This window comes from Microtus pennsylvanicus, chromosome 13 (genome assembly GCF_037038515.1).
Source record: "Microtus pennsylvanicus isolate mMicPen1 chromosome 13, mMicPen1.hap1, whole genome shotgun sequence".
NCBI classification, from domain to species: domain Eukaryota; kingdom Metazoa; phylum Chordata; class Mammalia; order Rodentia; family Cricetidae; genus Microtus; species Microtus pennsylvanicus.
In genome coordinates, this window is record NC_134591.1 from 63,379,750 (window position 1) to 63,406,346 (window position 26,597).

Consider the following 26,597-nt stretch of genomic DNA (forward strand, 5'->3'; position numbering starts at 1 on the left):
CCGGGGTGGGGGGAGGGCGCGGGCCGCGGGGGCGCGCGTTCTCGAGCTACGTGCTCGCGTACGTCGCCGGGCTTCGGCTGCGTCCGTCCCGCCGCCCGCCCGTTACCGCCGCCGCCGCCGCCGCGCTTTCCTTTCGCCGGCCGCCGCCTGAGGGGGGCCGGGGCCAGCCGCCGCCGGGATGCCGCGGGTGTACATCGGCCGCCTGAGCTACCAGGCCCGGGAGCGCGATGTGGAGCGCTTCTTTAAGGGCTACGGGAAGATCCTGGAGGTGGATCTGAAGAACGGGTGAGGAGGGCGGCGGAGGGCCCGGCCGGGGGGGGCTGACAGGGCCGCAGCGGTGGCTGGGAGGCCGCGGCGACGCGAGCGCAGCGCTCTCTGGGGCGCTAAGCCGCCGCAGGCCTCCTCTGCTCCGCCATGGCGGCGGCGCCTCGGGGGCGCGGGTAGGCCCGGCTCCCACTGCGCCTGCGCGGGCGGGGGTGGTGGCGGGATAATGGGGACGGCGGCCCGGGTTGGGCTGGGGCTCCGGGCGCCGGGGAGGCCTGGGTTTCCCTCGCTGGGCCGCGGGACCGAGGCCTGGTTCGTCTCTGTGGAGAGGTGGGCCTTTCCCGCTCTGAGGCTGCTGGGAGCAGACGAGGTTTCCGGCTCCCTTCTCCCTGGTCGCCAGCCCGCCGGGCCAGAGGGTTCCCGGTGCGTGTTTCCGGGGACAGGAGCTCTGGCTTTTTCTGTGTGCCATACTTTTTTTGGGCGGGAGCCTCTAGTTTGAGTAGTGTAGTGACAGTTTCGAAAGTATCGTCTTGCCGCGCTGAAAGCCTTTCCCCGCTCCCTTTACGAGAGTAAATTAAAGTGCTAGCTCGTTATCTTGGGGGAGTCCGTACAGAGTTTCCAGGCTGGGGTTTCGGCTCTCCAACATGCCAGAAGATGCCTGCTATTGGAGGATTTGCTGAGTGGGTAGTGGCCACCCTGGCCGGGTCTGCGTCGACTCCTGGTGCAGGTGGAGACACAGATCTCAAAATTGCCTGCTTAACAGCCTCCCCCGTGCGCTCTGGGCGTGTAGCCCTAATCTGCTTTGGCGGAGCAGTGCTAGCCGAGGCTACCAGCTGGGTTCAGGGGGAACGGGTGAGCCGTGCAGCCCGGAGAAGATATTCGCATATTTTGCTTGGGAGCTGAGAAATACTAAGTCGGACTTGAAAGGCGTTAAGCAGCGGAACGGAGTTGGAGGCAGTAAGCCTGAGGAGCCCTTAGTTTTGTTGCCTTTGTTGTTTGGCTGGTTTCTAAGACTTTGCCGTTGGTCCGTCGAGACCAGTGGTAACTGACATTTGAGAAGAAATATACCTTAATATGAGTTGCACATGAGCCAGCACGTTTTCAGATTGTCTGGATTTCGAATTGACACTTAGAAGAATCTCCTTGCCGAGAACAAGACTTCGGTGAAATGTTCATAGACTACTGGGTTCGCATAAAGGGTTTAGACAGTTTATTTTGTTCAGTGAACTTACAGAGAGTATTAGACAACGTTGAGAGGATTGCTTTTTTGTGGTCCTTACCTTACATGTGAGAGATTATCCCCACCCATCCACCCCTTTTTCCCCTACAGTCCAAGTAAGTTGACAGAATAACTCTGGGTGAAACATGGGTTTTGGAAGTTAGATAAGTGAGAGTCAAATCTTGGGTCCTCAGTTTACGCTTCTCTGAGCAAGTGAATTAGTTACTCTGAACCTGTTTTCTCGGTTGATACTTTGCCGTACACTACTGAAGTCCTATTAGGAAGCATGTCCGCTCTTACGTGTTTGAGAACTGTATTATTTGGTGAGGTCTGTTTTCTCAGGGTGCGGATGAGAGTTGGAAAAGGTAGTAGGGCAAAACTGAAGGGTGATTCAGATGTGTACCCCCAACAGGATGCCCGCATGTGCTTCATGATTGAGTAAGGCAGTAGTGTTCTGTTCCTGACTAAACTGATTGTCGTATATTTTGAATCAAGGAATACTGGTTCTCAATTAGAACTCAGACAAGTAAAATGTGGAATAGTTTACTGAAATTGATTCTTTTTTAACTGTTTATTTTTATGTTTTGTGCATTGATGTTTTGCCTACATGTTTGTTTGTGGTGTCAGATCCCCTGGAAATGGAGTTACAGACAGTTGTGAGCTGCCATGTGGGTGCTGGGAATAGACCCCAGGTCCCCTGGAGAAGCAGCCAGTGCTCTTAACGCCGAACCATCTCTCCAGCCCAGAATAGATTTTTCTTAAAATGAGCTTTGAAGTGTGGATTTACTAGGACTTGAAATGAAGAAAGAGAAGTGTCCAGAAACACATGTTTTAATTGGTGGGAAGGTGGTCTGGTAAGGACCATTTGGATGATACCTTCTAGCTGGATCAAAGCTCATGAGGATCTAGAAAGTAACACCAAACCCGAAACAGCTATTAAGAGTTTTCACTAGGGGGTTGGAGTGACGGCTCCATGGTTAGGAGTGCTGGCTGTCTTCCCAGAGGACCTGGGTTCACTTCTCAACACCCATATAGCACTCACAACTGGCACTCCAGTTCATGGGAATTTGACTCCTCTGGTTTCCTTGAGCACTAATTAGGCAGGGCTTGCAGTGCACAGACATACAACAGACCATCCATACACATAAAAATAAATTTTAAAAGATAAATACAAAAATAAAAAAGATTTTTTTAAAAAAAAGTTTTACACTAAATTTTAAATCATGAATAGAATTCAAAGGTTTTGAGGGAAGCATGGAACAGTTCAGGGGAGTGCTCAGGGGACAGACACTCACTGCCTGGGTGCTTTAGGAATTCTCATTCTTATATACCGAACGATGGATGATGTGCACGAAATCCATCCTTATAGATCAAGGTTGAGTTAAGGAGTGCAAAGTATTTCTGAGATTTAAAGACAGGTGTGACAGACATCTTAATTCCATACAGTATGACCTAGCATCACTCAGATCATTACAGAAGAAAATAACTTGAGGGAAGAGGACGACAATGTGTTAGAGATTCTGGGGAGGCTGAAGGAAGTGGAATAGGAGGAGATGTAGCTATGGGTGTGAGTTCATAGTTCAGCCTGGGGCAGTAGTGGACTTCCTTACAGGGAATGGATTGAAACTCTAGAACAGGTTTTGGATTAATAGGACTGTAAAGAATTGCTAGAGAGTTCGTTCACATTTGTTAAGGTGAGATATCTTGTAGGTGTTGGCAGATGGATTGTAAAGTTGAGAATTAATTAGGTAACGGGGTAACATAGTTTCTACTTGCAAAATAGATTTACTATTCAGGAGAGGATTTTGTGTATACAAGCACCTCAGTGTTTCCTTGCGCCAGGCAACCTGCCTCTGTTTTAGAGAACTTGGAGACAGATGGTTCTTCCTGGGACTACAGGTGTGATGCAAATCTCCCTGGGGCCATGTTGACCTTACGCCTACCAGCCTCAGAGAGACCACCTGGTGCCACTATGGGCAAGAGTGGATCAAGATTGAATTCTGGGAGTGTCTCAAAGAGACAAAACTACTAGTACCTTTTCCTATCCCTTCAGCTTTTATGGTGGCTTTTATTGAGTTTGATTACATGTAGTATGGAGTTTCTTTTTTAGCAGTAAATCACTTCGTTGTAATATCTAGACTTTTGTTTTTATGTACAAAATTTTCTCTCTTGCCACAGACATCTTGTAGTTTCAGTCACAGATCTTTTAGTTTTGAGTAAAACTTAATACATCCTTAGGTGATTTGATTTACCTGCTTAGGAACTAGAAGAATAGGTTTCCAAATCATTGAGGTTTTCTTTCTTTAGCTAGCTGGCTAAAGTCCTAAGTTCAAGCACTCAAGGGAAAGTGAGCTGGAAATGCCGGAGCTGTGTTTGATGTGACAGTGAAATGGTAGACGGCTAGAGTTTCGATAGAAAACTTGGGATTGGTGCTTGGTTTTCTTGTTTTCGTTTCATTCTACTGGGTAGGTTTGTCTTTACCTTTGTTTAAAATTAGAGTAGTATGAAGCTTGGTGTGTGTGTTTTAAAACTCTTGCAGTGAGTTAGGTCCCTGTTGTGTTTCCCTATCCTAATCAAGTGCCACTGGGCCTTATTTGCTGAGAGGAATCCATGCATTTTCTCCATGGACTGAAGCCTCCCCAGGAGCTTGCTCTTTAGAGGGAGGGTGAAGGAGGTCTAGTTAAGCTAATGTTACGGGTTATAGATTTCTGGTGAGTTGAGCGCTGCCAAATAGCAGGTAAATGCTTTGCTGTTAGTGATGGCACAAAGCTATACGCTCCCTAACAAAGTCCCACTAACTTAAGATCATCCTCCAGCCTTAAAAGTAGTGTGCCACTTGAACTGTGTCTCTCAGTCATTTGAGTCTGGTTAGGAATTAATCATATTTTACTTTTTCTTCAAAATACAACATATTTCCCATTATGACAGTTCTACATTGCTTAACTTCTAATATTGGAAGGAGGGCAAAAGGTCATCCAGAGATGATTCTGCTTGCATTTGGGGCACATGGTCTGACTTTTTGTCACATCTACATCTTTCACACATACATTTCCTTCTTTCTTTAATTTTTTGGGGTTTTTTGTTGTGGTGGCTGTTTTGTTTTTTGAGACAGGGTCTCACTGAGTAGACCTGGTTGGCCTCAAACTAGAAGAGATCCGCCACTATGCCCAGCTATACATCTATACATACATATATTCCTTGTCTCTCTTCCCCCTTTTTTTCTTTCCTTTTTCAACCAACTTAGGGTCATGTGACACATTGCCTGTTTGCCTAAAAGCCTGGTCTGTCTTTGAATATTCTCTAAGTTCAACAACCTGCCTTGTATGATGTGTTGTGCTAAGGATCCAACTCCAGGCTCCATGCATGGTAGGCAGGTCACTCTACTGCTGAGCCACACCTCCAGCCTCTGCAGTTCGACTTTATAATGATTATATAGAATTGCTGTATATGAATTCGTTTTAGGTTTTGCATTTAAAGCTAAGTTAGAACTGACATTTGGATTTTTTTTGATTTTTCGCAATTTTATGCATATGTGGCACTGGAAAATGTTTTTATGTAAAACTTTTTTCACATTTTTAGGATTTGGGGTGCATTTTTATGTTTTCTGATAGCCCTTGGTTTCCAAACTAATAGGTTTTATTTTATTTAATTTTATGTGTGCTGGTGTTTTCCCTACATGTGTGCCTGTGCAGCATGGGTCTGATGCCAGAATAGACAAGGTCTCCTGGAAATGGAGTTACAGACAGTTGTGAGCCACCATGTGGGTGCTTGGAACTGAACCTGAACCTAGGTCCTCCGGAAAAACAGCCAAAGTGTTAGTAACTGTTGAGCCATTTCTCCAGCCCCAAATAATATTTTTACTTCCCTTGTTTAAGAACTCTTTGTTTTCTGAACTTTCAATAAACTGTGATTTTTTTTTTCATTTAGCCTACCAGAGTTAAGAACTTTACAAAGTAACTTTTGACTTAGAGATTATGTGCAGCTTGTAGGTAATTCAGACAGTGTAAAAACCAGAAAGGAAGTTAGGCAGTGGTGGTACGCGCCTTTAATCACAGCACTTGGGATGCAGAAGCAGGTGGATTCTGTGAGTTCAAGGCCAGTTTGATCTCTACAAAGCAAGTTCCAGGACAGCCAGAGCTGTTAAACACAGAGAAACCCTGTCTCAAAAAAAGATGAAAGGGGGGAAAAAAACAGAAAGGGGGTAGTATAGGTCTTTTGATGTTTTCTGATGATATATTATGGTAATCCTAACATTTAGGGGGCTGAGTCAAAATGATCGTGTGTTCAAGGCCAATCTGGACCACAGTCTCTGGTTGCCAAAACTGGCCTTAAACCCACTGTAGTAGCCCAAGGAAGACCTTGACCTTCTGATAATCCTGCCCTCTCCCTCCCAAGTGCTGTGATTCTGGATATGGGCCACCTTATCCATTTTATGCTAAGTATCAAACCCAGAGCTTCATGCATGCTAAGCAGACAGTCCAACTGAGGTATAGCCCCATGTCTTGTGTGCTACTTTTTGTATGGTGTAATTTTCTTATTATATTGGAATCTTCACTGTTGGTTGCCTAAAATTCATTGTCTAGCTGAGTTGTGCTTTGCCTAAATTATTTCCCTAGATTGTCTCCTAATTCTAGCTGTAGTTAATAACCCTGTGTTGGATATCATGCATGAAAACCTTTTTTGCATTTTGTCTTGACATATTTCATGGAACAGAATTCATTAGTCCCAGCAGAAATGAGCACACAAAAGTCTTAATGCATGGTGGTGCACACTTTTAATCCCAATAGGCAGAGGCAAATAAATCTCTGTGAGTTCGAGACCAGCCAGGACCACATAGTAAGACCCTATCTCAAAAACAGAAAGAACCACACCAGTTGCAAGAACACCAGCAGAAGCTAAGAATGCACACATTGTGGGTACCTCACTGGCATTGAGCCATGCTATTAACATCTTTGCTGCTTGAAACTCAGTGTGGTGGTGTCTTCTGATAGATAGTCCCAGCTATTCAGGTGAAGGCCAGTCTGGGCAATGTAATTAGTCCTTGTCTCAGAAAGAAAGAAAAGGAAAGGGAAAAAATTCAGTTTCAATAAACAACAAATTCAGCCAGGTGTGGTAGCTTTTGATTGTAATGCACTTGGGAGGTGGAAGCAACAGATCAGAAGTACAGCAAAGTGTCTGACTACTCGGAGTTTGAGGACAGCCCAGACCACGTGAGACCTTGTTCTTACAAAAAGAAAAGGACAGGACAGAATCCCAAATGAAGTAATAGTCATTGTTTTGGTAGTCTTATAACTATTACAGATGCAATCAATCCTACGTTACTTCTTTTCCCACAACATGAGAGATTTAAATTTTTTTGAGAAATCAATATCAAACAAGACTATACTTTAAATTATATCTAAATATTTCTAACATAAATTACCCTGCTTCAGTTCTCTCTTCTTGGCTGCCAGACTCCTGATTTGTGTTATGAATAAACGAGACGTGTAATTATTTGGTCAAGACATTTTAAAATTCCATTCTTCATTTAGTATATTGTTCCTCCTTTTCTCATTGAGATGACTGCTCAAATGAGAAGGCTGTATGAGATAGCTCTTCTTAGAGCCCAGAATGTAGACAGGATAATATATGTGGTTTGGGTTCCTGGAGATTTGGAATGCTTTCAGGTATTCCAAAAGTGCTCCACATACCTAAAGAGATATCAGGAATGGTACTTGTAAATGTGTGAGCTAACACTGAGCTCTTAAGCAGTAGAAAACATTAACAACTTGCATTTGTATAGTCTCTCTAAGTCCATTTGTGGGGGTGTGGCATGCCACAGCACGTGTGTGGAGATCACAGGAAAACTTTTGGGAGTCAGTTCTCTCCTTCCACCTTGTGGTTTCCCAGCATTCAACTTAGGTTGTCAGACTTGGTGAAAGATGCCTTTATCCACTGTTCCATCTCACCAGCTGTATAGTTTCTATTTCAATTGACTGTATCAAAGCACTTTATAAATAAGTGGTATCCCTGATCTGTGCTACTATAGAAACTGAGGCATGTGATTGACAGGCCAAGATTGCAGAATGATTTTTTGAAAGCTCTAGAAACTGCAGATCATTTTTATTCACATGCCAGCTATGGCATTGCTGTGACAGTCAGGCTTCTCTACTGTTGTTCCTTTCCTGCCTGAAGGGGTAATCTGGGTCCTCTGGCCTGTTCACCCTGTAGTCTTTTAGAGGCTTCTAATAAGCCAGCGAACCTAAAGTGAGACAGACTGTACTTAGAGTGTTGGCCTTGGGCAGAGAATGGATGGGGAGTGCTAGGTTAACCTTCCTCAGGCTTTTCTGTCATGACACCTGGGGTAGGATGTGTGTCGGGATCAGCGCATATTTCAGTGTTATGCCATTCCTGCAGCCTCTGTTCTTAGAATAGCCTTTAAGTGAAGGGATTGTGCTCTGGATTTACATAGCCAGATTTTAAGGCAAGGCCCTGGATAACTTTTCTGGGCTGAGGTGAAATCCCAGGCTAGAGGTGATAGCTAATGCCAGACATGGCAGCTAATGCCAGAAGAGACCTCCAAGAACTAGAGAGAAGAGGGGGACTGAGGGGAACTTTGAAAGCAGCCTGACCAGATGGTCAAGACTCGACAGGCTTCATGTGCAGTGAAGCAGCAGATCTAAAAGAACTTGAAATTTTTCTTAAAATAATGAAATGGCCAGTTTGGGGGAAATGTATCTTCAAGAAATGGCATTAGCATCTTTAACAAAATTGAAGGGAAAAAGAATAGACAGCTACCGAGGGCCAGTTAGGAAGGATCTGTGAACAGCTAAGATGCTCCCAGAGGCAGAAGCTTTGTGAGTTTAAACAGTCTGTTCCAGTGTGCTGAGAGGATGAACCGCTTTCTGTGTAGATTTGGGTAGCATTGTTGTTGAGTGTGTCCTTGTTTTGGTGATGGGGCATAATGGACATAGTGGTGCGTGTCATTTTGTGTCCTAAAAGATGTGTTCTGAACTGGTAATAATAGTAATGAGGTCAGTAAACTTGTTTGTAGTTTGTGGTTTGAGCTTCGTGAACTTTAGTGTGAGGCCCTTTAATTGTCAGAAGATTGAAAAAGAGACACGGGTGTAATTTTGGACCCTAGCTGCCTCATACTCCTTTAAGGAAAGCAGCTTTTTGACTTTAACTATTTAATAATGGCAAGGAGGTTATGGTTAGTATAGTTTGATCCACAGATTATTTACAAATGTGTTGCTCTCTAAGCGTCTCATTTCCTAGGCTAAGAATATGGTAGGGGCAGTGAAGCGGCTTAGCGCACTTAGCTCTTTAACAATGTTGTTTCAAGGGAGGTGATAGGGCACACCTTTAATCCTGGCACTCAGGAAGCAGAGGCAGGTGGATCATCTACTTACTCTAGAGTAAGTTTTATTTAGTTTTTTATGATGACTGTTTCTATTTTTCTCACCTCGGTACGTAAATATTCTTTTAGAGATTCCTGGTAGCTACACTGTGGCTTAAACCCCAGGCTTGGGTTGGGGATTTAACTCAGTGGTGGAATATTTGCCTAGCAAGCCTAAGTCTCTGGGTTCAGTCTCCAGCTAAAAATCAAAGCAAACCTGGAGACTTGAATTTAGCTACTTTTCGTTAGATTTTTTTTGTCATCAAACGATTTACTCCGTGTTAGTCATTTTTCATTATTGTAACTATATACCCAAGCAAATGAACTTAAAAGGAGAAAGATGTGTTTTAATTCACCATACTAGAAGTTTCAGTCCATGCTCAGCTGGTTCCTTGGCTATGGACCTTTGTTAAGGAGAATGTCTTTGTCAATTGGAACCTGTGGCGATAGAGACGTTCACCTTGTGAAGACCAAGAGACAGAGAAACAAGAAAGGGCCTATATATTCTCCAAATACATACTATGATCCATGTCCTCCAGCTAGGCCAAACCCACTAAAGTTTCCACTACTTCCTAATAAGTCTATCCGATTATGAGCTCGTTGGATTAATCCATTGATGAGATCAGAGCCCTCAAACTGTTGAAACTTTTATAGTTATTTTTGTTTCCACTAATGGCTTAGTAGGAGACATTTACAACTGAATAGTGTTCACACAGTTACAGGGTTGGCATCTCTGCCTTCACTGTGCTCAACATGTGGGCATTTGTCTTGTCAGGCCTGTGCTCCTTGAGCCCCTGGGGGTTTTTTTTGTTTGTTTGTTTTGGGGGGGGGTGGTTTTTGGTTTTTTTTTTTTTGTGTGGTTGTTGTTGTTTTTCCCTTCAGATTCTCTTGTTAAGGACTGCTTTCTTTTGATCTGGGAGGTAGCAGAGCCTGATGGGGTGTAGGATTTAGGTTAGGATCAGAGTTTGAAGAGTCTGAGAATTTTGAATAGCCTTAGTCAGAGACCCAGGTCTTAATTCTCTGTCTGGGAGATAGCAATAGACCTCAGAATTGGGAAGGGTGAGTAAAGCAACGAGTGCTTCCTGTAATGCTTGGCACATAGCAAGATCTATAAAAATAGGAGTTGGTTAATATTACAAAGGAATTTGAAGAAAACGTCCTGATGGGGTGGAGTAGCTTAGAATTAAAATTAAATCAGGTCTTAGATGTATCATCCATCGCTACTGTTTTGTTCTATTTGGAAGTCTGTAAACCTAATACTGACTTCTGTCTCATTTATTTTCTCCTAATATTCATGCATAAATATACAAATATTTTGGTCCCAATCACCATTCCTTTGCAAAACTAATTAAATGTATCCTTAAGCAATGTCTCTAGTGATCACTCATGTCACCACAGCTAGGTCCAAGTACCTTTATCCTTATCTAATTTTTGCTGATCCTTGGAAGCAAAGACAGACTGCAGGGGTTGATGCGGGACCTCCAGAATGGAGATTGCACAGAATAATCTTATTTTTCCTCTATTCTTCTAGTCTGTTATGTTCTGAACCCACACATGTTTTCGGAAGGACCAGATGGCTGACACTGGCTAATGGGAACCAAAAGACAAGAGTGAAAGTAACCCGGTTGTCTCATGCCCCAGCTTAGAGTGCTTCACCCTACCCCAAGACCAATGTCCTTTTTCTCTGGAGACTTCACCCTGCTGTACCAAAAAACTGCTACCACCTGGCTTATCTGAGGTTAGATTATGGTTAAGTCAAGCAGCAGTGCTTATTAAATAGAAAAGATTTTCTTCGGGACTGTGGGGAACAAAAAAAGCCTTTCAAAGGCTTTGGGATCTGTGTCTTAAAGCTGGGATTCAAGAGTCCTGAGCCTGGGTTCACCTCCAGCTCCACCACTTAAATGCTCCCTGACTGTGAACAAGCTGCCTGACCTCTCCGTGCCTAGTTATCTCATCATGAGTGAAAATAATAATTCACTCTTAACCTTTATTATGAGTTACAAATGAAATATTACAGACAATAAAAATATGTCTTTATTATGAGCCAAGCACTGTGCTAAATACCCAATAGGTGCTAGCCTTTATTATGTGAAAGCCCTTATAATTGATGAGATAATACAAACCAAAAGAAACAGGGCTTGGAAAGAAAAGCATTGCCTTATAAGACAAAAAACTGACGGACGCACTAGAGAAATGGCTCGATGAGCATCAGGCATGCAAGGTTCTGGGACTTCCTGAAGGAGGTGCTTCTTAGCCATGAACAAGGTTGAAAGGATTCAGCTTGTATAGTCAGAGTGTTTAGAAGTACATAAAGATATTAGGAGGCATAGACTTCTAAGCAACAGAGTAATTTCGCTGCTGGCTTTTCCCACTACAACAAAAGAGACAAGTTGCCTGAGTGAAAATAGCTGTAGTCTGCAATTGTGATCAGACACAAACAGTCCCAAGGACCCAGCACAGTAAGAAAACTAGTGAACTTGACAGTAGATGCAGTGGATAACCAAAGGAGAATAGTCAGAAATGATTACAAGGTTTTTGGGAGTGAATCAGGTGATCAGGGGCTCTGGAAGAGAGAAATCATGAGGTAGGTTTTCTTCTTTGAAGGTGGGGAAAGATCAAGTGCAGACTGAGCTGTGGCCAACCGTTTGCAGACCAGGAATCCACACTAGCTCTAATCAGAGAGCTCTTGGTGTGCGGGAACTGCCAGTTTGCCGACGTGAAAGAGCCCCAGGCTGGGTAATGGTGAGCCCTGAAGTCGCACCCCAGCTCTGCCACTGAGTGAGCACGGGTAAGTCTTCCACCTTCTCTGGATGGCCTTGATGGCCCTCCCTCCTCTGAGACTAAAGAAAGGGAGGGCAGAAAGCCAAGAGCAGCCTCCTTCCTGTCTCAGAATAGGAAAGGGTCTCAGGAACCTGCTCCTGGAGCAGCAGCTTGCCACTATGGGTTGTAAACTCCCTCAGTCACTGGAAGTCAGCTCACACCCATGACCACTGATGCTAAGCAGTAAATGTGACACTGGTTAATATGCTGGAAGGGCCTGGCTGCTGGTGCCCTGGAATGCTGCAGACCTGTGGAGTCAGGGCAGTTACACTGTTCTCATTCACAGCCTCTCCAAGTTGGCCTCACCTGACCACAAGAGTTGGCTGTAGAACTGTCTTTGTTCTACAGGTTTCCATGCACTTGATGCAGCTGTCAAGAATTAGTCTTTCCTGTCAGTGTGCCCTTTCCACTTCTTAAGACCCAAGTTGGCTGAAGCCTAGGATCAACTGAGTGCTTTGAAAAAAAAAAAGCTGTTTGATTCCTGTTCACTGAATACCATTTCTTTCAGGGCAGATTTATGGGCTCTGCCCTCAAAATACAGTGCTACTGGCTCTAGATTGAGGGTTCAAGCCACCCTGTGGGTTAACTTCAACAGATGAAAATTTTTCCTTGGCTACAGCAACATCCCTAATCCTGACCAGCCATGGAGAGGTTCGGTTCTTACAAGGAAAATGAGTGAATGTGGGAATGGCTCACCACATTGGGAAAGCAAAACTCACATCCTGCTGATGGTTGGCTGAGGACTGTCTTGTCCACATACAAAGAAAAGCATGTGGCACAGTTTTAGGACAAAGGTGAGCAGAGATCCACTGTGGAAAGGGGCACATTTCCTTATTGAGAGACCATCCGAGGCATGCTCCTCGGTAAGCAGTGTTGGTGGGTGTCTGCAGTCGCATGGAGGCTTGCTTTCCCTGCTCCTTGTATCCACTCCCCGGCAGCACCCCTTAGTCAAACCTGCTCAATTAGTCATTGAGTAGCTCATCTCCAGGCCAGCTGTGCTTATCATTTCTCCCCTAGGCCTGTACTCCAGTCTCTGATGAGTGAGGGTGTTTGGAGGACAGACAACCCTAAATAAACTATTCTGAAGAGGGTGAGATAAGTGGCGTCCTCTTCGGTGAAACATAAAGGAAAATGCAAACCTTGTGGTGTTCAGGACCTTTGTTTGGTATTTACAAGTACTGGGGTCAGAGAAAACCTGCTTGGCAGCATTGTGAATTTGGGTATAATGATAACTCTTGCAAGAAATGTGACAAGCATTTCTAAAATGGATAGCTTAAGAGACCTTGTATTGAAATCAATATGTCATTCCAGTTGTACTTTTTCAGTTTGACCAATAACTGAGCAGTACATCAGCTGTGCATGAGGAAGACTAGAGCATTCATTGCAGGGGTGAGAATGGACCAAAATGCGAGCAGCCATGGGTGCAACATGGCTTTGCTTTATGCTGTCCAGGTACCCACTGGACTTGTTTCAGATTCATAAGGCTCCATAAGGAGAAAGTCATACTAGCTTTCCCTTCCCCCTCATTCTTTTGACTGTATTTGTCAGGATATGCCAAGGCCATGGGAAACACTTTGGCAAAGAAGCAATAGAGAATCACTGAAGGAAAATTTTGTGTTTAATTGAAGTGTTGTGCGTGTGGTAGTGCTTACACATAGCATGAGGAAAGCATGAAAAGCTGCCACCCTAGAGGAAGTTGAGATATGGGTTTTTAATCAGTCTGCAAGATAGAGCTGGCACTTAAATTCCTTCTCCCCAGTCCCCTCACACTCATCAGTCTCATGCTAAAATTTCTTTGACAGTGTTCTTAATGCAGCAGCAGCAGCAGGTTTATAGTTAGAGAAATTTATCTGTCCAAGTCGTGTTTTGTGAGACTTACAGGTCCCACCAGGTGCTTTGTCATGTGATAAAGTCACATGTATGCCTCAGAATCCCTCCATACCTGGACAGGAAATTCCAAAGAAGAACATTGATAGTTTTTTGAGAATAGGTCAGTTTCGTGTTACTTGGTATGAAGAACAAAATAGGTGGTGTTCATGTCAATATTTAATTTTAAAAATACATTTATTAGCCGTGCAGTGGTTATTTATACATGCCATTAATCCCAGCACTCAAGAGGCAGAGAGGCAGGTGGATGTCTGAACTCCAGGATAGCCAGGGCTACATAGAGAAACCCTGTCTCCAAAAGGGGGGGAGGGGGGATTTAAAGAAGGGTGCAGGTTGGTTTTTGAAGAATCTGATATTAGATTTTCTTTTTGAAGATATGAAAATTTAGCTGAAGGACTGCTAAGTTTTTTAAAACTAATTTGGGACCCACAGTTTTAAAAGACATCTTAGATAATAAAATGTTAAATTTATCCCTGACTCTGGTGTTACTCTCTCTCTTGGTCTAGACTTGCCCAATTTTGAAAGTTTAAATTATCCACTCATTTAGTATACTCTTGATGTTAAGCCAACTATTTGAATAAGTAACCCCATAAAGGCTACTAAACCTTAGTTGTATGTAGCATATACTCTTCCTTGGTGATTAGGCACAAACAAGTTTGCTGTAAAGTTTGTTCCTTTCAGAACTGGGCCCACAGCCAGTCCAGGGCTTGCTGACCATCTTAATATAGTTGTGAGTCAAAGCTCTGCACAAAAGCCCTGCTGAGTTCTTAATGAGAGAGTTCTTTAACTTTTGTGCCTCGGTTTCTCATTTATGAAGCTAGGTTTACTGGTACCTGACTCTTGAGTGCTATGAATATTAATTAAAGTCACATTGTTTAGAATAAAAGGTTGTTTGATGAATACATTGTATTACTTACCCAGGCTGCTGCCTCCTTGGGGGGCCATTCACTGGACCTGCTCACAGAAAGCAAAGCTGAGTGGACAGCATTTTGGTAGAAATACACTGACCTAATGTTTGATCCATCCTCAGAACCAGAATTCTCCACCATTTTTCCTTTTTGTTTCCTCTATTGTATTTTTGTGATTTCAGCTCCATCCAGCATGCCATTGGCATAGAGAAGTGACAGTCTAATGTCTGGTTTGATCTTTGATCTGGTCTTTGCCATTCAAATGCTCCAAATAGATTTTTAAGCTTTTCACAGAGGAGTCACCAAAGCTTTCTTGTGAAATAAATTGGACCTTAAGTCAACTATTTGAATAAGTACCCCCATAAAGGCTACTAAATGACCCCCTGTAGAGTTTTTAGAAGTAAATATTAGGAAATACAGGAACAATTTCCTTTGGCAGCATAAATTGTCCCTGTGTCTTGCTTCAGCCTCAGTGGTAGAGATTGGTCTATCTGAGCATTGATTTATGTTTGAATGACTGTGCCTCCCCTAAGTAGGCTGTCACTGCTTTCCTGAAAGGTCACATGAGCTCTGCATGTAAGCCATAGAATGGGGTGGTCTCTGCTGAGAACAGCATCACATAGGAGTCTAAGCTGAAGCCTCACTGGGCTGAAGCTGCTGGGATTCTTGCCTCATTTGCCCTGCAGGACTTAGGGTCTTGGGTTTGTGATTCTGTGATCTGTAATATAAACCTTAAGTGTTTGGGGAAAATATTTTTTGATTTTCCTGTAATTGATTTGTTTAGTCTTTAGCAGTCGGTGCTGTTGTGACCTCACATTAATTCTCTTCTGATTATTGGCGGGTGCTGAGCCAGTGAATACCTTTTAAAGAGAGAAAGCCATTTATTTCATCATGCCCATGACAAGTGTTCTTGCCTATCTTTCTACTTGGTGTCTGCTTGTCACCTGGTGCCAAGGACAGTGATACCATGAGCAGAGGAGAGCAGAGCTGGTCCAGGACTGGTCTGCACAGTTAGAGAAAGGACCATACTTGGATCTTTTTGGTATTTTATGATCTCCAAAAGATCCTAAACCAAGCCAAAGTAAAGTAGTGTTTGGATTTGTTGTTTTTTTAAATTTGCTTTTTGAAAAACTACCTTGCCAGGAATGGTGGCACACAACCTTTAATCCCAGCACTGGAGACAGAGGCAGGTGGATCTCTATGAGTTCGAGGCCAGTAGGGCTATAGCAAGACCTGGTCTCATAAAAACAAACAAATTATCTATTAATCACTTTCCTGTTGACTCATCTTACCTAGAAGGGGAAAGGCAGCTGCAGTATAGTGTCCCTTAAGGGTTTTTAGTGACTAGTAGTTTTGAACATGAGTAGTTAGGAAAGCTTTCTTTTATTTGCCTTGACAAATGCAACAGCATGTTTGTTTAAGACCATTATTATTATTGTACTCTTAATTCCAGCCTGTGGAAGCCTGTTTCAAAGATTCCACAGAGCTACATAAGCAGGTGTTCTGAAAACACTTCCTGTTAAGTAGGTGTCTCTTATTTTTGTTTCTTTTTTTTCTTAATGGAGATTTTTTTTTCTTAAAGTTTGAATGCCACTTAGACATTTTAGTATAAAGGACCCTCTAAAACAAAAGGGGACCACAAAGCTCAGTGGATAAAGGTGCCTTCTGCCAAGGCCGACTACCTAAGTTCAATTCTTAGGACCCATGTGGTGAAAGAAGAGGCTCAACTCCCACAAGTTGTCCTCTGACCTACACGCAGGAGCCATGATGCACACTTTTTTTTATTGTAATTTTAAAAAATTAACTCTCTAAAGCTTGTCCTGGACCTTGTCACCTTGAGAGATTTGTTTGGAAAGAACTCTTTAGTAAATTTCAGCAATTTTGCATTCTAATTTGATATTTTAACTAATAGATCACCAACTCAAAAAACTGGACTAGGTAGACACAGTGGTACACGCCTGTAATCCACACACGGGGAGGGGGAGAGCTACTTAGTTCAGGGCCAGCCAGGGTTCCACAGTGCAACCCTACCTGCCCCCACAGAAAAAATAATCCTGAGATTTTTGTTGTTCCTGGCAAGTCTTGTGGCCTGTGTCCAGTGTCACTGTGTTTAAAGAGGAACAAACACTGTTTGCACTGTGCACAGCTTGCAAGAATCTAAAGAACTGGCTTGTAACTCCTTTGTGACTGGGCAGGATCTGAAGGATGACTTTGGTTTTTAAATACAGACAGTATTCACAAAGCAGGTCTTTCATAGACCAAACTAAATCTTCATTCAAGAGAGTTTAACCTTGCTTGTAAGTATTTTACAGATTCTGCACTTTGCTTAACAAACTATAGTCTGTAGTAGGCATTAACAGGATTTGGGGGGCAGTTTACCCTATATGCATTAAACCACCAACCATATCTCTTTTCTCGAAAGTATCTAGTAATACAGTATATAGGCTCTTATACAGTGGTGTGTAGACAGTTCCTGCCTATCTCCAGACACCATGGAAATGAACTTGGAATCCCATGGGGAAGAAAGCAACTCCAGGTGTTTTCTCCAGTAATTTCTAGAACAGTTAATTCATTTGTGACTGATTTGTTTAGGTAGAAAACAAGAACTCTCAAAAAAAATCTTTGGCAAAAGAGACAAGATAATGTGACTTTTACCTGCTTTTATACTTTGAACATGATTTAGCAGTTAATAAAACAGTGCATCAGTGGAGGCCCAGCTGCACCTAAGGTACACATGTAAAACTGCCAGAGGGTGAGTTTTCATGTGGTGTTTAAAATATCACAGATTGAGTCCCAGGAAGTGCAGAGTTTTGATTCCTTAAACCAAGCAGCCCTTGAAAGCATTTGCTGCTGCTTCCTGCTAGACTTTACACAGCCTTCGACTCTTGCAGTTGCCTGTTGGCACAAAACAAGGTGGTTCTACACAAAGAGAAACTTGGCCCTTAGTTTGCAACCCCCAGCCTGTGCTAAGCATGAACCTCATTGATTTCTGACATGTTAATGGAGCTGGTTGCCAGTGGTGCTGACCAGGTTTTGTTTGCTCTCTTGTAGGTATGGTTTTGTGGAGTTTGATGATCTGCGTGATGCAGATGATGCTGTTTATGAGCTGAATGGCAAAGACCTCTGTGGTGAACGAGTCATTGTTGAGCATGCTCGAGGCCCACGCCGGGATGGCAGTTACGGTTCTGGACGCAGTAAGCATTTGAAGGACATATTTTTATCAGTTACATGCCTTTGTTATAGATGCTAATTTTTAAAGTAATGTTTTATTTAAAAGTACTGATATTTAAGCTGTTTCTATAAGATTGAATCTTTTTAAAATACAGAATTGTAAATAAAATTTTTAAAATTATGGCATAAATTTGTTTTAATGCTTCATAATGTTTAATGATGTGCTTTTTCCTCTGTAATGCAATTGTTTCGCATATATTTATGAAAGATTTCAATTTTAATTAAAAGAATCCTTTGAGGCTAAAATGACCACCTATTCCATTTGCTGACCTTGGTTACCCTTCTATGAGTGGCCCTTGGCTGACCAAAACAGGAAGCCATGTGATGACCACAGTCATACTCAGAACTGGGTGATGAGAACCCTTTAGCTGCAGATGAGATTAGGTTCTTTTTTTTTTCCTCCATGTAAAATATTCACAAAAAAATTCAATCACCATGGGTAATAATAGTAACTGATTTAATAATTTGTTTTTCCTAAATTGTTCTTTTATGTATGCTAATTTAAAATATAAATTGACGAATGTGTTATAACTTGCTAAATTTTCATGTTTAAACTCTAGAATTAAAGGTGAGGCTAAGGTTAAAATATACATGCCATTGTTTGGAGAGGGGGCATGAAGTTGCATATTTTGAGAGTCTGCTGTGTCATCTCCATTTTACACTGTAGTAATCCGTCTGTTTGAACCTTCTAAAGGTGGATATGGCTATCGAAGAAGTGGGCGAGATAAATATGGTCCTCCTACCCGCACAGAGTACAGACTTATTGTGGAGAACTTGTCAAGTCGGTGCAGCTGGCAAGACCTCAAGGTTTGGGCTTCATCAACTTCTCAGATAAGGTTGGGCATGGGTAAGAGTAGAAAACAAGCAATTTATGCAGGCCTGGGCATTCACGGTATAATGGTTACAGACTTCAGACCACCAGAGCATTGGGCAGTTCCCCAGATAAAGGTCCTATAGGAGTACAAAGGCCATCAAAACACCACTCCTACTTTACATAGGAGGAGGACAACTGCTCCAAGGAATCGTTTGTATTACATGGAATTTTCCGTTGCAGACAGTGTTCTAGGGAGCTAATGGGGTGGAGCTGCCTAGAAAAAGCTAAAATAGCCCATGTTTCTGTTAACCCAAGCTCGAACATTGCAGATGTCAGCTTCTAGTATGGGTCGGCACAATGAAACTGTTTTGTAAGTTTTGTTTCTCAGTCAGGTGTGGTATGCTTGGATAAGCGGTCAGGGCAGGAAGATCATGAATTTGAGGCCAGTTAGAACTACATAGTGAGTTCCAGAAGTGAAACCTTATCTCAGAAAGGTGGTGGGGGGCGCACCCCTTTAATCCCAGCACTTAGGAAGCAAGAGTTGGGCAGATCTCTGAATTGGAGGCCACCTGGTCTACAGAGTGAGTTCCAAGGTAGCAAGGACTATGTAGAGAAACCCTGTCTTAAAAAAAAAAAAAAAAGAGGAGGAAGAGGAGAGAAAGAATTTGGTTCCACAGGCAATTTCTCAGTTTCCCTGTGTAGCCTGGCTGTCCTGGAACTCACTCTATAGACCAGGCTGGCCTCTGACTCCTCTGTCTCCCCAAGTGCTGTGATTAAAGGCATACAGTACCACACTTGAAGGAGGCAACTCTTATAGGGGTTTACTCAAACCCATACTATGGGGCTCTCCCTAACTTTGCTTCATGAAAATATAATTCCATCTGGGTGGTGGCACACGCCTTTAATCGTAGCTCTCTGGAGGCAGAGGCAGGCAGATCTCAGTGAGTTCCAGGACAGGCTCCAAAGCTGCACAGAGAAACCTTGTGTGTGGGTAGGGGGGGGAATTCCATATTTGATTCTGTCTCTGTTCACTAATGACTATCTCACTGACCTTAAGCAGTTAACAACCTTGTTGAAATTTACTGTCCTTATCTGTAAGATTGATACAGTTATATCTGCCTATGTGGTTATAATTAGGAGTAAGCACTTAAAACATGAAAGAGCATTCGATATGGAACTGCTGTTAGGAGCCGTCTATTATCCATCACTAATTTGGAAGCATGGCTAGCTGAAATAAAGTAGTGGCTCTGGGGACTGAAGAGGTGGCTCAGCAGTTAAGAACACTTGGTCTTGGGGCTAGAGAGATGGCCCAGTGGTTGAGAGCATTGGCTGCTCTTCCAGAGGACCCGGGTTCAATTCCCAGCATCCATATGGCAATTCACACTTGTCTGTAACTCCAGTTCCAGGAGATCTGATGCCAATGCACATAAAAGTTAAATGTTTGTGGGTTTTTTGGGGTTTGGTTTTGTTTTTTAAATATTTATTAAGTATACAGTATTCTGTCTGTGTGTATGCCTGCAGGCCAGAAGAGGGCACCAGACCTCATTACAGATGGTTGTGAGCCACCATGTGGTTGCTGGGAATTGAACTCAGGACCTTTGGAAGAGCAGGCAGTGCTCTTAACCTCTGAGCCATCTCTCCAGCCCCCAAATGGTTGTTTGTTTTTTTGTTTTTTTGGGTTTTTTTTTGGTTTTTCGAGACAGGGTTTCTCTGTGGTTTTGGAGCCTGACCTGGAACTAGCTCTTGTAGACCAGGCTGCAAATGGTTGTTTTTTAAAAAGAAAGAACACTTGCTCTTCAGCAGGGCTGCATTTGCACCCACATGGTGACTCAAAGCAGTCAGCCAGGCATGTGAGTTTGTAACCAGGTACAGAGGACCCAATACCTTCTTCTGACCTCCCTGAGGCCACGTGCAAGCAAACACTCATACACATATAGTAGCACTGTCCCAGCTTTTTACCAGTTGTCAGGGTACCTCATCTTGTCAGGGTAATCCATTTTGGTCTAACTATAACGAATGTCCTAGTTTGGATGGCCCCCAACCCTTTATCCAGAACCCAGACTTCTGCAAATAATTCAGATTCTGTGCAGAGGCATTCTTGATTGGATTATGAATAATGATCAAAATTTAGGTGTAACCTCCACTCAAGACAATTGAGAAACCTTCAAAAATATGCAGGGGTGATGACTAGGAATGTTAGGTATATTAAGACACTGACAGACATGTTTGTGATATAGCAAGTAGGGAAATGCCATTAAATGACCTGCTCAGTGTCTTCAAACTTGGTCAGGACAGAACTCAGCAAAATGAACGCAGACCACAAATGTCTATCAAGTGTGTTACACACTAACACTGGGAATTAGCCGATGCCCTACATCTTAAGTTCTGCCCGGAGTCATTCCTCTCCTTTATTCATAACATCTGTTCTTCGACTTGACCTGACCACACTGTCCTGAGACAATGAAGACAGAGGCCTATGGTCACTTAGACCGGTTTCAGTTGCCTTCTGCACTTTAACTTGTATTTTTTTTCTTTAGGATTACATGCGCCAGGCAGGAGAAGTGACGTATGCAGATGCTCACAAGGGACGAAAAAATGAAGGGGTGATTGAGTTTGTGTCTTACTCTGATATGAAAAGAGCTTTGGAAAAGTTGGATGGAACTGAAGTCAACGGCAGAAAAATCAGACTAGTTGAAGACAAGCCAGGTTCTAGACGGCGCCGGTCTTACTCCAGGAGCCGGAGTCACTCAAGGTACTGTTAACATTGTGAGTGAGCATTCTACAGTAATTCAACTAAGCAGAATGGACAGCCTATTCCTGCTCTCCTTTTGGGTTCAGTAACTCAGGACTTTGATCTGAACATTTATTTGTGAAACTCCTGAACTCTTACATCACAAATATAAACAGAAGTAAAGTCCTTTTTTTGAGGCACAACTCAGTGGCCTCACCTTTCTTCTTGAGAGCTGAGCCACAGACTGGGTTAGAAGCATGTGTGGCCATTGTGCCTGTGCTTACTCTTCTTGATGAGCAAGTCTCAAGAGTAGAGGTCACCAGCCAGACCTGGTCCCTGCCTTCCCTGGAGAAAACCTGCAGTGAGCAAGTGGTGGCCATTATGACTATTGTGACGGGTGCACAGGGCTCTCTCTCTAGAATGAGGCAAGGGTGACTTTCCCAGGATAGTGAGCTACAACTTTTCTTACATTTGTGTTGAAGTGAGGCTGTCTAGTGCATTTTCCCACAGTTTAAATTCCCTGTGAACTCAAGGCTAGGACTTGGCAACATTAAAAACGGGGCATACTTCAACAAGACTACAGCCTTAGTGCTCTGTCCTTAACTTCTGTCGCACCATCAGTAGCATCTGTGTGACTGACCACTGTCTGGAAACAATAAAGGTGCTCTTTTGGTGTCTCTGGATGAGTGTGTGTGTTGTGTTCCACTACAGTCATGATTTTAGTACTCAGGTTGATTCTGTCTACCGTCACTGGAGCCCTGTATCTTCAGTCTCCTGCCTTTTGTTCCTGTTTGCTTTCCATTCAAATGCACTTTACTGCTTTCCCATGCCTTTCCTCGTGGTTATTCTCAAACCTCAAAGTTGAAAGGCCAGTTTGGATACGATTGCAGTGGTTCTGACTTGTTTTCCTTCCTTTGTATTTATTACATACTCTTGTGTTTGCACTGTGTTCTGAAGCACATCGTAAGTTACAGCACTTAAGTAGCCCCAAGAACACACATAGTATATAATTGTGTCTTTACCAGATAGCAAAGCGATACTCATATTTACCTGGTTGCTCCATGGGTGTGTTTGTGCTGGAGTGTTTCCTGGCCAGGATCCGGCTCAGACATATAGCAGAGATCATTAAGTTTCTTTCTTTTTTTCTTTTTTTAAAGTATTTATTTATTTATTATGTATACAATATTCTTTCTGCGTTGTGCCTGAAGGCCAGAAGAGGGCACCAGACCTCATTACAGATGGTTGTGAGCCACCATGTGGTTGCTGGAAATTGAACTCAGGACCTTTGGAAGAGCAGGCAGTGCTCTTAACCTCTGAGCCATCTCTCCAGCTCCATCATTAAGTTTCTTTAACCTGGAACATTCTCACATATTATCTTTGACTCTTGGCACTGGAATTACGAGCATGCACCACTATGCCCTACTGCTATGTGAAACAGATGGCTTTTGATTGAAAAAAATATCTTGGTTTGCTCTAGACAGCCTCTTTTTTATATAATTAAAGTTCTTTGTGTGTGGTTGTTTTGCCTGCATGTGTGTCTGCATTTGTGTGTGCCTGCCGCCTGCCAGGGCCAAAAGAGACATCATATCCTTTGGGATTGGAGTTACAGACCCTGTGAGCTGCCATGCGGGTGCTGTATATCAAACCTGGGTCCTCTGCAAAAGTAGCCAGTGGTCCTAACTGCTGAACCATCTCTTGAGCCACTCTAGACAGCCTTTTATTGGCAATCTTTTTTTAAGTTTTATTTTATGTGTATGGGTATTTTGCTTTGCCTGTATGTCTGTGTACCATGTGCGTGCCTTGTATTGGTGCGTGCCTTGTATTTGCTGAGGTCAGAGGAGGGGAGGGTATTAGATCCCCTGGAACTAAAGATAGTTGTGAGCCACCGTATGAGTGCTGGGAATTGAACCCAGGTCCTCTGCAAGAACAAGTGCTCTCGGCCGGCCGGTGGTGGCGCACGCCTTTAATCCCAGCACTCGGGAGGCAGAGGCAGGCGGATCTCTGTGAGTTCGAGACCAGCCTGGTCTACAGAGCTAGTTCCAGGACAGGCTCCAAAGCCACAGAGAAACCCTGTCTCGAAAAACCAAAAAAAAAAAAGAACAAGTGCTCTCAAACACTGAGCCAACTCTGCAGCCCCTTGTTGGTAATTTAAAGTTTTTGTTTTCTCACTTGCGCGTGGTGGTACACACCTTTAATCCCAGTCTCAAGAGATAAGGCAGGTGAATTCTGTGAGTTCAAGGCCAGCCTGGTCTACCTAGCAAGTTCCAGGCCAGCAAAGGTTAATGAGACCCTGTCTCAAAAAAGTTTCTCTCTACAGGTCTCGCTCTCGAAGCAGACATTCCCGGAAGAGCAGAAGCCGAAGTGGCAGCAGCAAAAGCAGCCATTCAAAGAGTCGATCTCGATCCAGGTGGGCCTGCACCTTCCCTCGTCCTAGCTGCTTCCATGCATTAGATTGAGCCCCATATGCTGTGTGCACTCTTTACTTCCTGACTTGAAGAGTATCTAGGCACCTGTTACTCACTTAGCACCTATGTCTTCCAGGTCAGGTTCTCACTCCCGCAGTAAGAGCCGCAGCCGCAGTCAGAGTCGCGGCCGCAGTAAGAAGGAGAAAAGCCGGAGTCCCAGCAAAGACAACAAGAGCCGCAGTCGCAGCCGTAGTGCTGACAAGAGCCGAAGCAAGAGTAAAGATCATGCTGAAGACAAGCTCCAGAACAACGACAGTGCTGGCAAAACCAAGAGCCGCAGCCCCAGCCGCCATGGCAGTAAGAGTCGGAGCAGGAGCAAGGAGAGGAGAGCAGAGGAGAAGCGAAGGAGCGTGAGCAGGAGTCACAGCCAGGAGAAGAGACGAAGCCAAGAGAAGAACCTTCTCAAGAGTAGGAGCCGAAGCCGCAGCAAAGGGGGCAGCCGGAGCCGAAGCCGCAGCAAAAGCAAGGACAAGCGGAAGGGCAGGAAGAGAAGCAGGGAGGAAAGCCGAAGCCGCAGCCGCAGCAAAAGCGAGCGCAGCCGCAAGCATAGCAGCAAGCGAGACAGCAAGGTCAGCAGCAGCAAGAAGAAGAAGGAGGACACCGACCACTCCCGGTCACCATCCCGCTCAGTGTCAAAGGAGCGGGAGCATGCCAAGGCAGAGTCCGGCCAGAGGGAAGGCCGGGCTGAGGGGGAGAATGCGGGTCCCAATCCAGAGCCCCGGGCTAGGTCAAGATCCACTTCCAAATCCAAACCTAGTCTCCCTGCAGAGTCGCGCTCCAGGTCGAAGTCAGCTTCAAAAACACGTTCTCGGTCCAAGTCTCCATCCAGGTCTGCTTCCAGGTCGCCCTCCCGATCTAGATCCAGGTCCCACTCAAGATCCTAACTGGCTATGCCACACTGGAACTGTCGAGAAGTCTTTTGTACATGTTGGTAGCCGTAGCACAAGAGTGAAGTAGAACACCCTCACCGCTGTACATTGAACTCCCCTAATGGTGTGTCTCCAATTGTTCAATCTCAGTGCTTCCTCGGTACCGCCTCCTGGCGCCAGGCCTCCCGCTCCTCCACTGAAAAGCAGCTCCTCAAACCTCCCTTTGCTCACAGCAGGACATCCAAACGCCTTGGCTCTAAGGCCTGGCCATGGCTAAAGGGAGCTCAGCACCCCGACGGCTTCTCGGGCTGGAATGATGGCATAGGTAGGTGTGGTGAGTTCAACCGTTTTGCCCTTGAATTGATGCCCTTTGATGTATGCCACGTAGTGAAAGTGCAAGTCTTCAGTTTCCCACCACTTTGGTTTCCTATTTTTGGACTTAACAACGTTGTGAATAGCACAGTCAAGAGAAATTGATACTGCATAGCCCATAGGAAGTAAACTGTAGAGCTCCATATTCTGGTATTGTGATTATATTGTTTTATATTAAAAGAAGAAAAGTTTTTTTAATTTTATTTTTCCCCGTCTTGCAAAGTATAGTGACCCCTGTTTCCATTAAATTTGAATAAAGACTATTTTTGCTTGACAAAATTTCATCGTGCTTGAATCTAAGTAGCATTTCCTGATATGTCATCTGTCCTGCTGTTTTTCCTGTGGTGAGGAAACAAGAATTCCCAAAGGACTTTCTCACCCAGCAGAGTGAAGGTGAGTCCTCAAAGTTTTTGATTCTGGGGTTCTCTTGAGAAGCTTGTGGTCAAGCTGAGGAGAAATGAGGCCATCTGGAAAGCGCTTCACAGGCAATCGGTTCTTCTGTGTTTGTTCTTGTCGTGGGGCTTCCCACCATGATCCCTTCACTGTAAAATCTGAACTGAAAACCAGGGGGCAAGCTGCTGGATTACCTTCTCCCAGTTCTTGCATTAACTGCTACTTAGCTTAGGAGATCCCTGAGACCACTTCTCCAACCTGGTGCTTGGACAGTACTGGGCACCTTAGTCCATGTGGCAAACAGGGAGGACAAAGCTGCTGCACAGGAGTCTGTTGATCTGTCCCTGGAGTGCAAGCTGTTCATAGAAATACAAAATAACTGTCCCCTTCCCAGAGTAGTGACCTGTCTGTAAATGGCCAACACTGAAGGCGGCCACTGAGGCTTAGGCTTGAAGACATGTGTTCAAGAGGCACACTGGTTGGAAAGAAAACTGAGCAAACCACCCGGGTTGAAAAGCATAGGCAGTGTGCCAAGGAACATGGGTTTGAGCCTGGCTTGGCAGAGCAAGCCCAGCAATGGTAATACCCAGATAAAGGTATGGGAGGGGAGCCAACCTCTGACCTGTCAGCACAGCGAACTTTAAAAGCATTGAACAGGAAAGTGCTCACAGAGCAATGCTGGGGGCCTGCAGGCTGGAAGGTGCAAAATACCAGATGGCATGGAGCATGGTCAAGGCCGTGGCAGGCGAGAACATGACCAGCGAGGCATAGTCAGTGGCCTGGGCAAGGGATTAGTGAGCAGAAGAGGTGGTGAACTGGCTCAGTTTGGACCATGGGACCCCTACAACAGTCCATGAACAGTCTAGGCAGCTAAACTAGATCTCCAAGACTCTGGTGAGCTTCCCATACCTTTATCTGGGCTCGTTATGTGGTCATAACAAGGTAAGGAATCCACGTCAGTATCATACGGGTACACTCTTCTCCTCACTCTACCCCTGTAAGGATGGGGACATTCGAGGCATTTTAAGTGTGGTCGTTTGGGGTTTTTTTGTGTTGCTATGTGTATATGCACACTGTGTGCATGCCTAGTGCCTGTGGAGGTTAGAAAAGGGTTTCAGAGCCCCTGGAACTGGAGTTAGATTGTGAGGCGCATGTGTGCTGGGTACTGAATCCAGGGCCTCTGCACGAGCAGCAGATGCTTTTGACATCGCGCTGTCTCTCCAGGCCCTACAATTTTTAAAATTCA

General features: G+C 44.2%; 1 protein-coding gene across 1 annotated transcript; it reads left to right on the forward strand.

The window, feature by feature from the left end:
- Srsf4 (serine and arginine rich splicing factor 4) lies at positions 1 to 25,242 on the forward strand. Its single transcript, XM_075946756.1, has 6 exons — positions 1 to 285; positions 17,528 to 17,670; positions 18,402 to 18,514; positions 21,059 to 21,273; positions 23,570 to 23,659; positions 23,794 to 25,242. Exons 1-6 carry the CDS (start codon positions 179 to 181, stop codon positions 24,599 to 24,601), a joined length of 1,476 nt encoding a protein of 491 aa, XP_075802871.1. The 5' UTR covers positions 1 to 178; the 3' UTR covers positions 24,602 to 25,242.
- The last annotated feature ends 1,355 nt before the right edge of the window (positions 25,243 to 26,597 follow it).